This window comes from Carassius carassius, chromosome 22, assembly GCF_963082965.1.
Source record: "Carassius carassius chromosome 22, fCarCar2.1, whole genome shotgun sequence".
In the NCBI taxonomy this organism is placed as follows: domain Eukaryota; kingdom Metazoa; phylum Chordata; class Actinopteri; order Cypriniformes; family Cyprinidae; genus Carassius; species Carassius carassius.
This window is the reverse complement of record NC_081776.1, coordinates 14,752,475-14,764,814: the sequence shown is the minus strand read 5'-3', so window position 1 is coordinate 14,764,814 and position 12,340 is coordinate 14,752,475. Positions and strand designations below refer to the sequence as shown.

At 36.5% G+C, this 12,340-nt stretch overlaps 2 protein-coding genes and 1 long non-coding RNA gene across 3 annotated transcripts in view; 1 reads left to right on the top strand and 2 right to left on the bottom strand.

Annotated features, from left to right (window-relative positions):
* Positions 1-1,943: 1,943 nt before the first annotated feature.
* Positions 1,944-5,239, bottom strand: LOC132099028 (guanylyl cyclase-activating protein 1-like). Its single transcript, XM_059505399.1, has 4 exons — positions 4,878-5,239; positions 2,558-2,707; positions 2,387-2,480; positions 1,944-2,265 (listed from the first exon to the last, which is right to left on the bottom strand). Exons 1-4 carry the CDS (start codon positions 5,073-5,075, stop codon positions 2,138-2,140), a joined length of 570 nt encoding a protein of 189 aa, XP_059361382.1. The 5' UTR covers positions 5,076-5,239; the 3' UTR covers positions 1,944-2,137.
* Positions 5,240-5,640: 401 nt separating this feature from the next.
* LOC132099027 (uncharacterized) lies at positions 5,641-6,908 on the bottom strand. The gene is made up of 2 exons (XR_009423012.1): positions 6,320-6,908; positions 5,641-6,077 (listed from the first exon to the last, which is right to left on the bottom strand). It is a non-coding gene; the product is annotated as an uncharacterized LOC132099027 (long non-coding RNA).
* Positions 6,909-8,238: 1,330 nt separating this feature from the next.
* Positions 8,239-12,340, top strand: part of golgb1 (golgin B1) — a 22,767-nt gene continuing 18,665 nt past the window's right edge. Inside the window, exons 1-4 of the mRNA XM_059505398.1 lie at positions 8,239-8,356; positions 9,315-9,402; positions 10,087-10,257; positions 10,361-10,483. Coding sequence (XP_059361381.1) covers positions 9,322-9,402; positions 10,087-10,257; positions 10,361-10,483 — 375 coding nt within the window. The 5' untranslated portion in view covers positions 8,239-8,356; positions 9,315-9,321. The remainder of the gene's footprint in view (positions 8,357-9,314; positions 9,403-10,086; positions 10,258-10,360; positions 10,484-12,340) is intronic.

The window sequence follows — 12,340 nt, the reverse complement described above, 5'->3', positions numbered from 1 at the left end:
AGAGAACATAACTTTGGACCACTCAGCAGCAGTCCAGTCCTATTTGTCTTTAGACGCTTCTGACGCTGTCAAGAGGGGGTTAACACAAGGAAAGCGACAGCTGAAACCCATGTCCTGCATACGTCTGTGCGTAGAGGTTCTTGAAGCACTGACTCCAGTTGCAGTCCACTCTTTGTGAATCTCCCCCACATTCTTGAATGAATTTTGTTTCACAATCCTCTCCAGGGTGTGGTTATCCCTATTGCTTGTACATTTTTTCTACCACATACAGTATTTTCCTTCCCTTCGCCATCTATTAATGTGCTTGGACACAGAGCTCTGTGAACAGCCAGCCTCTTTTGCAATGACCTTTTGTGTCTTGCCCTCCTTGTGTGTAAATGGTGGTCTTTTGGACAACTGTCAAGTCAATAGTCTTCCCCATGATTGTGTAACCTACAGAACTAGACTGAGAGACCATTTAAAGGCTTTGCAGGTGTTTTGAGTTAATGAGCTGATTAGAGTGTGGCAGCAGGTGTCTTCAATATTGAATATTTTCACAATTTTCTAATTTTATAAGATACTGAATTTGGGATTTTTAGTTGACAGTTATAAGCATCAAAAGAAATAAACATTTAAAATATATCAGTCTGTGTGTAATGAATGAAGTTTCACTTTTTGAATGGAATTAGTGAAATCAACTTTTTGATGATATTCTAATTATATGACCAGCACCTGCAGCTCCGCTCAGAGGACTGGTCTCTTCATACTTTTGTGACAAGATGGCAAAGTTGTCATGAATCCCAATCATCCTCTCAGATGCAGACAAACACAACCCAGAACAATGACTAAATGAAGATCTGGGAGAAAGCAGCAGTGTGTGCAATAGAGTGTAAGTTATTAATTTAAATTTTGGTCTCTTAATTCAGCTTTTGAGTGGTTACTGATGCTGCATCTGACTCACAAGGTCTCCATGGTAATAGGTTGGGGTTGTCATAGAAACTGAAGGACCACAGTTAAAAAGACTCCAAATGTGAGTCATGTTTCCTCACACACTGTGACGTAGTTTTAATAGGAGGAGGAGGCTTGAGACACAAGGGCAAAGGGTCATTTTGGTGTTGGCAGTTAATTAATACATGCATGAACTTACACCAGTGTCAGTTATTAGGTTTTTAATTTCCAAATGGAAGCACAAGCAGTTCATTAACAAGCTTAAAGTAGGTCCTGTAGTCCTACAACAGAAGGCACCCTTAGGTCTATGCGAATGCAGAACAAGCCACTTTCATTTTTAAACACTGCACAGACTATAATAATATGGAAAAGTATTAAATGTAGTATGCACATATCTATAAAGAAGTAAACATTCCTGACCTGACGAGTTTGACATGCAGTGGAATAATTAATCGAAAACTGTTTTAACTGTGTATTCTTGAAATGATTTAAATTGAAATTTTAATTTAAACCTTATATTAACTGAGAGTAAATCAGACTGGAGAATCATTTAAAATTCTGTAAAAAAAAAATAAAAAAAAAAATATATTATTTAAAAAATGTGTCCATTTACAGTACCAAAAATACCTTCCCTTGAACATTCATTAAAAAAAAAAAAAACTTACAAAAGTGGACAAACACTGTTGTTCAAAAGTGTTTTTTGTTTTTTTTGGATTGAGCAAGGACTCATATCCTAAGTGACAGTTTAACTTTTAAATGGTTACAAAAGATTTAGAATTCTAATAATCTTTTGTACGTTCTCAAAATATATAGCAGTTTCCACAAAAAATATATAGTAACAACATTTTATGAATGTTTTCAACATTGATAATATAACTGGAGCCGATGAAAATTCATCTTTGACATCGCTAAATTACATTTGACATAATTTACATTTTAAAATGCATTCAAAAGAAAACGGTTATTTTAAATTGCAATATTACTGGTTTAAATGTTTGTTTTATTTTTATTTTTTTATTAACAGTCAGTTTATTAGATGTGGGACATCCCACACCAATTTCATATCTTGGCCTCTTTAGCTCAAGTGTCTGTCTGAAGTGATTGTGCTGTAAAGTGCTTTTAGAATTAGACTGTTGTGTGTTGCTCTTGTTTTGTGACAAGAGACTCTAAGGGAGAACCGTAAGTGGTATATATGAATGTGGACAGTCTCTTAGACGCTGTGTCTCCGGTTATGGATCATGGCCACAATGTGCGAAAGGTCTAAACTCTTCATCATCACCTCCATGAATTCTTCATCAGTACGTGCCCCTGCCACAAACTCCTCCAGTGACAGCTCCCCTGTTGAATCGAGAACAGTTAGCGATTATAGACAGGCAAATCCTAATCATACTCTTTTAAAGATTTAATATGTCTATTAAGATTAGAATCTTATTTCAATTCTGACTGTGATTACACTCACCATCTCCATTGATGTCGATCCTATCAAACACTCTGTTTGTAAACTCCTCAGCACTTGATTCCTGTGATTCACTTCCATTGATGGCACGGATGGCCTAATAAAAAAAAAAAGGATTTCTATTTTCTTTTCATAGCCATCAAGGACAGTTTGTACTAACATTATCTTTCCTACCTTTATGATATTCAGGAGCTCGTGTCGGTCAATGCAGCCGTTGCCATCAACATCATAAAGTCTGAAATACCAGCGCAGTTTGTGCTCCATCTTGCCTCTCATTACAAGACTGAGAGCAGCCACATACTCTATGAAGTCTATATAACCGTCCTGCAAAAGAGACAAACTCATTTAAGAATCCTAATACATTCGAAACACTCGAGACCATTGTGATTGATGTAATACACTTCATATATACCATTTGTCTGATATAGCTGGTTTGCTTTTTAATGAATAAAATACATCTGGAACTAAGTTCGATGAAAGAGGAGTGACCTTTGAGATCTGTCTACCAATCGACATCCACATCTGGATTTTATTTAATATGTTTTATATTAGGTATGTGTTCCCACATTAGTCCGTATTGAATCCTAAAGCAGCTGGATGTCCTTTGTTTTCTTATTTATGTGATGGAAGTGTGGAGGATAACGGCTGGGATAATGAAGGTGTCCTCTGGAGGATTACTGCCAATTCCAAGGTCTGCGTCTGAGACACGGACACCAGCCGCTCGGCGCAGACATAATCCTCAGGTCAACACACTTTCCTCCAAATGTCACCTCTCTTTTGTGACACAGATCCCAGTTGTCTAGGGCAGTGTCACGGAGGAAGGTCATGGGCAACACTGAGGTTTATTAATGTGGAGATATATGGATATTCTATATTGCACAGCTGCATATTGATCAGGCATGCTTTTACTGGTATTAGTAGTGTGTAGAAGTCTGGAGAGTTTAATATTAGGAAATATCTATCGTATGCAGGCCTCAGTAATATGGGGGCAAATTTGTGCCAATTATTAATAATTTGAGAAATTAATTAATCAGTTATTGAATAAATTATGAAATGTGTAATCATGGATAAAATAAATTCAAAATGTAAAAAAACAAACAAAAAAACAATAGAAAATCATTAAAATTATCATTATGGAAATAGTACAACAGTTTAGGATTTACAATGTCACAATGATGTCAGTGTAACAATGACAGATTTAACAAAACAACCACTTATAAAGCAATGTGAAAATTGAGATCCAAAAATAGTAACAATTTATTCTAAAACTTCATAAAATACTAACTGATAAAAGCTATATATGTGTGTGTATATATATATATATATATATATATATATATATATACACACACACACACACACACACACACACACATGTATTCGTTTGATGATGCATATTGACTTTAAGTCAGAGGTAAGGACATACTCTTTAAATAAGATAATTAAGATGAACATATTTGAAATAAATGCTGGGAATCTTGTATCAAATGCTTATATTATATGAGATATGAGTAGCAATAACATCATGAAGCTTAAAACTGTTTTTGTGCTAAAAATCCGATTGGGATCCAATTATGAAAACATGTTTTGGTGTGGAGAAATTAAACAGTTGTTACTGCACGTGAATGGGATTGGTTTCTATAATACAATCTCAAACCTGTTCAACAATCTGTAAATCTTAATCTTGTAGATAAGCTCATTATTCATTGTATTAACACGAGTCTGTAAATAAAAGATGACATGAAGTGCCAAATATAGCCCTATAAATACCGATCTAGACAACACGGAAAGAATGATCTGAGATTTGCTAGGATCTGATTTAATAAATAATGAACTCACGTGTGCTGACCTGTGTACAGTGATCGGCAAATATGCATTTATATACACACTACCATTCAAAAGTCTGGGGTCTATGAGATTTTTTTTAAATAAAGTTTTTAAATCTTAATACTCACCTAGATTGCTTTTATTTGATCAATGTTTAATAATCAGTAATATTGTGAAGTACAATTTGAATAATGTGAATTAAAATGACTGTTTACAGTTGTTAGAGTCAAATGATCCCTCAGAAATCATTCTAACATACTGATTTGGTACTCAAAAACATTTATTATTATTATTATCAATGTTGAAAAGACTTGTGCTGCTTAATATTTTCTTTGTAATATTTCTTTCCTGTCTTTTTGATTAATTAGTTCATTCTCACTGGATAAAAGTATTAATTTATTTAAAAAATAAACATACAACAAACAGTATATACACCAGATCTGTGTGTATGTATATATATATGTATGTATGTATGTATGTACGTATGTAACATTTTATTTAACAGAATACAGTGACTTAATATTATAACTGCATATTATAACCTTCATAAAAACTGAAACATCAAATACTCCATCTATGCTGAAACCGTCTTTGAAAGCAGAATGTTTTCAAAAGCATCCTTAGCAGCTGTTACTATCCACTTAAAATGAAATTGTCGTTCACTCACCTTGTTCATGTCAAATGTGCGGAACATCTGCTCGATGTAGGCATTGGCCTCTGAATCTAGACCTCTGAGCCCGAAGAATTGTTTGAACTCATGCAATGTGAGCTGACCAGATGGACACTCAGTCATGAACTTCTTATACCACAGATGCAGTTCAATGGCCTGCAGGTCGTCCACGGTGCTACTAGTTGAATTCCCCATTCCTCAACTGAGAACTGATTCTTTTGGCGAGCAAGCCTGGAGCTACTCTGTCAAAAATCCCAACTGGTCTGCTGTGCAGGCAAGTGTTTCGCTTCTCACAGACACACGACACAGGGACCTAAGAGAGAGGTGGGCACCCTCAGGAGGGTTTTGTATTGGCCTGGGATCAGGCACGCCCCACCAACTCCATCTTATTGATATTAACTGCGACTTATCCAGCTCACTGAGTATGTGAGGCTTAAGGATGACAGTGGCTGGGATGACCATTGGTAATTGCATGTGAGATTGGGGACATGCTGACAAATGTTCCCATGTGATGGCCTGTGAACAGATGCAACTGCATCAGCATTTCTCGTATGCAAGTAGTTTAATTTCAAATTGTCAGCTGATAAATATTCATATGAATGCATGTTAGAAGCCATGTCACAATTCTGAGTCATCATCATATGCCAAGGTAACAAGCTTCAGCAGATTTTTTTTTCATACATGAAAAAGTTATGTATCAATATTTGCAATCTTCCTAATGATTCCAAAAAAAAAAGAAAAAATGCAGTTACGAACATCATAGTGGCAAAGTTATATATAATGTATTGTAGAATTTGTTGTATAATGCCAAAAATAATTGGAGCCTCCACATTCTTCACATGAAAAAAAAAAAGTTTGTTTCCATTTGATTGTCAAATTACATATCACATCCATATTACATTCATAAATTTCAACAATTCATAAATTATTCAACAATAATGGTAATAATAGTTTTACAAATCAAAAGCTTGCATATCATAGACAGTATAACAAGAATGAAATGTGTCCAGATACATTTCCACAAGAAAAATGCATTTTGTTGAGCATGACAGTACTTTGTTCTCAGAACACACTGTTTTCCATTACAGAGAATCAGTCAATATGATGTTTTAGATAAGTAATAATATAGACAATATTCAAAGCTCGCATTCCTAAAATGGGATACTGGCACACAGTCAAAATCTGCCCATAGGAAAACTGCAATGGAACCGTTTCACAGTCTGGATGACGTTTCCATACTTACTAAAATTTTAAATTAGTGATTTTTTTATATTTACATTTTAAACAAATGTATCTACATTATAATGCTATTCTCTGAGTTATATTTTTGACATTTGATAAAAATGATTAAAAACAATAAATAAATCAATACAAAAAAATAGCTGAGAGTGTTGTTAATAAATTAATTTTTTGCCCCTCTTTTGAAAAATCAAGGAAACCCTACTGTGATTTCTTTCTTTTGCTACTGAAGCAGATGGGAATGCAAAAATCATATTTGCTGTTGTCTCCCATTCACCACTATAGAAGTTTACCAAACTCAGGGTTATTATTATTAACTAAAACCATAAAAATAAACATAAATATTACGCTAAATGAATAAACATGGCCTGAAATGAAAAAAGTCAAATAACAAAAGAAAATATAAAAATAAATTAATAAATACAAATAAAACTTTAATGTTACATCAGTGATGCTGAAGTAGCACTGCTCACTTCTGAGAAACCTTGAAATGGTTCAATAAATCATATGTTGGAGCTGAATTGGTTCAGGTTACCCCACACAAATGATGATGATGATTAGAGTTTCGTCTGCTATTGATGATACAAATTCCCACTTGTTTCAGAATATATTTTACTATGATTATTTAAGGTTATTCTTTTACCCAACATACTGTATATTTGCTCCAGCCACAGACATAAAATAAAGTTGGTAAAAAAATGCATATGTGCTAATGGTAATGATTTGGCTCTTCTCCCTGACTATTAATCTACATTCAGTGGATAAAAAAAGCAGAATTTGCTAGGGTAAAAAAAGGTCCCTAGCAAGGTCCTTTAGCCATCAGTCTAAAGGTCGCATAGCCAGACCTTTAGACTGATGGCTAAAAGTCTGAAATCCATGGCAGCTTTCATTGGCCAAGGCCCACCCATGAGGCCGTTTGACCGGCACGTCGAACAACCAATCACAGTTCGTTTCATTTCAGCGTCACGTTTCAGGGTGTGGAAATGTTGCCACAATAACAGACCAGTGTGTAAAACTCTCTGACATATGTTAAAGATTCTATGCCGCAAACTTGAACAATTTCACACACTTCTGAAACTAAAGTGTTTAGTTGATCCTGGTAAGCGCCTGGTAAACCCTACGGCTTTCTTCTTTCATGAGGTGCCACGGTATCTTTGTTTCCAGGTGGAATGTTAAAGAACGTGACACACGTCTCGCGGAAATCCTGTAGAATTCAACCAATCTGATGATGACTTTGACACTCCTGAAGTGTTTACACTTCTGTGTCCCATATGCATCAAACATTTAGCCAACGGTCCCGTGGGCATGACGTCTGAGGCAGAGACTAGGGTAAAAACAATGCTGTTTAGGATTAACTGTTAGGCAAAACGAGATTCTATGAATTTAACCAACTTTTCTTGATTGTTTTCTTCTAATAGAAAACTGGTTTAGACCTGAAAAACAGGTGTTGTGTTCAGTCTTCAGTCTGTCAGGTGTGGTTATAACAGTGGTGGACTCTTCCTAGACCTCTAGACCTCAGTGCTTTCGATGAGCCCTTTGAAATTAACAAAACCTCAAAAAAAAAAAAAAGAAACACGTAGTACAGACACATTACAAACTTCTACATGTATCGATGCATTGATATGGTTCTCCTTGGAATTTTTTCCAGGAGTATTCCTTTGAGTTCATAAGCACTTTATGTCCATCAGTCTGACTCTGTTTCGCTGCTGGAGAGCATCTCTATGGATGTCCTTCTGTGGCTTCTGGTCCACCAGTGTAGGCTCCTATAAATCGAATCGAATACCGCCACCGTGTATCTGGCAAACACTAACATCCACTTGATCACTTCTAAAAAACTGTTGACAGAGCGAGATACAAAGCTTACAAACACTGTGGTGTAGTGTGCCAAAAGATCAAGACTGCGTCCCAACTGTTTTCCATAATTAATAATCATGTTAAGCTTTAAATCATGTCGTCCCATTCTGTTTTGAACCATGATGTTGTATCTGGCTCCTATTATCTCTTGCAAACAATCATACTCAATTTACTTTGATTCTATGCTTTATTTTTGTGGACGGTCCCTTGCAGAACAGTTTTGCGGCTCACTGTGTCACCAGTAGTTTTCACACGCTCTCTTGCGCGGTCCAATCACAGCGCTGCGTTTCTGTTTCCGGGATGTTTGGTGATGTGGCTCTAAAATCCTGGAGACGAAATTGATCAAATAAACCACGCATCTCTTCCCTGCGCCGATTTCACAGGTAAGTTTTATGCGTAAACAACATTAACAAGATGCCTTTAAATGTATTCAGCCGCTGACATGCACAAACACAAGTAACGTTACATTCATAAATATCGTTAGAGTTGTTTACGAATCATCAGCTAGAGCCCAGTTACAGCTTGCGCTCATTACTGCCGATCGTTGGGCTTTAATGATGCCATTTTATCACCAGTATCAAACATAAAAGTCATACCTTTGTGTCTCGAACATGTGTTCTTATACAAATCTATTTTAAAACACAAAGAAGAAGAGTCGCTCAATAATCTTTGCCGTTGTGTGGACAAAATGAAAGCGACGCAGCCGCAGTCGTCAGTTTCTATGTTTCGGTGTTGCTCGGTTCTTCTCGTTTTTCTCCGCTTTATGGCTCTCTCCAAGGTGGTTATTTATTATCAAGAAATACAGTCAGATTTTATTGTTATACAGGCCTTCACGCCTCCTGTAGTTATGGTCAGTACAGGGGACACACATTGCGTAACAGATATGAGCTCATCAAGTGTTCTAGCTATGAATTATGCATTTTGAGTTATGCATATGATGTGTTCACGGCCTAACTGTTAATTAATAGTAAGTGCTATTTAATTTTAAAAGGCCAAATGGTATTTCAAAGGTACTTTGACATAAAATGCTAATTTGATTTGAATAATTACCTTGGTCATATTCGATTTTATTTCTAATTGTTGGTTGCCTGATATGGGATCTACAGTGCAAAGTGACCATTTTAGGTAGTTTCGCTAATGTTCTGCCCTCATGGAACATTAAAATGATTTTTTTCAGTTATTTTGTAATCATTTGAACTTTTGATGGTGTTGTGCATAATTGTTAATTATTGATTTATTTAATTTAAATGATATTGGCTTCATCTTTACTTGTGTCTTAAATGTGTCCGAGCAGTTTCAGTAATGCACTTCATACAGAATACTCTGTGCATTTACATGCAGGTCAGCCATGTTTAGCCGGCTGACCCAAGGGGTGTCCTCCGTCCTCCAGGAGCTCTCGGGTGAGGAACGCTCCGATGGAGACTTCCAGGTGAGTAGACAAAATCTGTGATATTTTGGGGCAATACCAAGAAACTTTGTGGAACACACATGGACATTGCAATTACTCAATTAGTAACCGTGCTGAAAGATCAGATAATAGTTCACATTTCCACATTTAAGTACTTCTTTTCAGATTTATGAGTTAGTTTACAAGGATTTTACCATCTTAAAAGGACCACTAAAGGCCCGTTCACACCAAAGACAATAACTAGAACAATCAATATTTAGACGTTCTAAATTTAAAGTCCATAAAACAACTATAGCAATAACATCACAGGCGAACACTATCATTGGAATCACTTTAAGAATGTTTTTTTGTTTTCCAGCTTATGAGAGATGAAAAATAATCAAAATCCATCTGACTTTAAAGAGCTTGAGCATTTAAAAAGGGCAGATGACAAAACTGCGGCGAATGCTTAGAATAAACAGACAGTTATTGTAGCAGGTACCAATGACTTGAACTTGATGCAAAGCGTGACTGGAAGCCAATGCATGGAGATGAGAAGAAGTGTGAAATGAGAAACCTACATGGATGAATTGTTCACAATAGGATCTGTAACATGCATTTGGAAAATATGTTGAATTTATTATTTTATTTTAACATGCGGTTTGGAGGGAGTGATTAACCATCTAGAGAGCACTCTCTAATTTTTGAATGTTGTCTTTGGAGCAGGATGGTCTGATGCCTCAGCCTCAGCCTGATGTTGAAGCATCCCCGGAGGGCTCGGGGTCATCAGAAGAGGTCCTGGAGAGGCTGGCCCAGACCGAACAGCTGGTGGTTCAGCTGAAGGAGCTGATTCGAGAGAAGGACAGCCAGCTCGCAAGCACTGAAAAACAGCTCAAGGTGTGGCCTTGCATAACAAGAAAAGAGCAAACAAGTAGACCATGAACGTCAACACGTCTGAAGCTTGATTTTGCATATATGACTGTTTTTTTTTCTTGTACAGGAGGAGAAAGAACAGGCAGAAGTCAAGTTTACAAAGCTTAAACTGCAGGCCAAAGCCAAGCTGGCGGCCCTGAACAAACAGCTCAATGAACTGAAAGGACAAGAAGCATTGAACAGCAGTCAGGTAAAGACACATTTGTGTTATTTTTAGCTTGAAGTGGACTTGGATAGGTTTTTATAGTGTACCAGCTTAATAATTATTATTAGCAGTGTATTCTATTGTTAATCTTACACTCCCCTTTAGGGTTGTGTTGATAGACGATAGTATCGTGTATCGACGATAGTCAGAGATATCGACGATAGCAGGTGTCTCTGTCGATAGTCAAGATGATATTAGGCTCATTCTCCTATTAATGTATTAAATTATAACAATAATAATAAGTATTTTTATTTTTATAAGGCGGCATATTATAATTCGGCTATCAAACTGCCCAGCTATTTCAGTTCAGCACCGCATTTCACACACACACATAAACACATACACACAGCGTGCAAAAGGGGATTAGAGCCTGTAGTCTGTGAAGAAGTTGTAACGCTTTGACTCGGATAACACATTAAATCCATGAAATGAAAGAGATAGAAAACGAGGAGTTGGTGTCCCACACATTTAATGGCTGCTACACGGTAACGCGCTCTTCTCATACATGAGAGATTAACACTTTCTTGGCGTTACAAATAAAGTGAAGACCATAGAGTGTATAAAAACAGGTAAAGAAAAAAATAGAGGCAGAGCAAACTTATCATCCATAGTGATTCTCACGTAGTCCTTCTACGTCATCACCACATAGTGTGTTTTATAAGTTAAGTGATCAGTCTCTTAAAGGGCACACTGCACTATACTGTGATGCATGCAAAACACATAGTTTTGGCCGTTACAAGTCTCCATCCACAAACAGACGTACATCGTCTGCAGATATAAGGTATTTCATTGCACTTTAACAAGTAATCTGAACGGCCTATATGTGTGCAATATTTTAAACGAGCCCTCACTGAGTTTAATGCCACAGTTATCTTAGAATGCATCTCTTTCTTGTTTCTGTGGCGGTGCGTCGGGCTCGTCATGGGACGCACGGTCCGGAGATTGAACTTTACTCCAAATATATTAACTTACCTGTTTTGAATACTTTATATTTAACGTGTTTGTTTATGTAAATTAAATTATTATGTCCAATACTAGTGTTAAACTGTTGGACTTGATGAAATCTACTATTGATTTTCACAGTCGACATTTAGACTGATAACTTCCATGCGCAGATGTGGCAAATTTGTCACAGGACGCGCGATATGTCAGTTGCGTCCAACTATATATGAACTAGCTGTTTTAAATACAGTATTTTTAAATTTAATGTTAGTTTATCAGTATGTTTGAAAGTAGGGCTGTGCGATATGGACAAAAAAAAACCTATCACGATTTTTTGATCAATTTTGCGACACGCAGACATGCTTTACAGTCATAAATGCATTCAGTAGAAATTTGAAACATATTTCCAAAAGAAAACCAATGAGAGCTTTATCAAAAAGTTGTAATATGTCTCTAGAACAGATTTAAGTCAAAATAATCACTAAGTAAATCTAGACATATGGCAAAAGATTATAATAAAAAAATAAAATAAAACCTGTGTTCAGGGAATTTTTATTTATTTTTTTGCCATGCATTAGTCATAAAGCTCACTGTAGCGCTGCCTCAGGTGTTATATGTTTTGCCCAATATATTTACTGCCCAAGGTTCACACGTACTCCGTCTGCTGTGCGTATACAGTAAGTTATGTGTACGCGGTTCAGAAGCAGCAACGAGAGCACATTATTGTAACGCGAAAGCACATTAAAATAATGCACCAGCGGATAGACGCAGACGCACGCAGATTTTCTTTGCTCTGTAAACAAAACCAGATGCGCGTGCTCAGATCATAGACTGTATAAGGCTCAGATACACGCTCAACCGGTGTCCTGTGCACTTACAACTCTCTCTGTGCTCATGTGC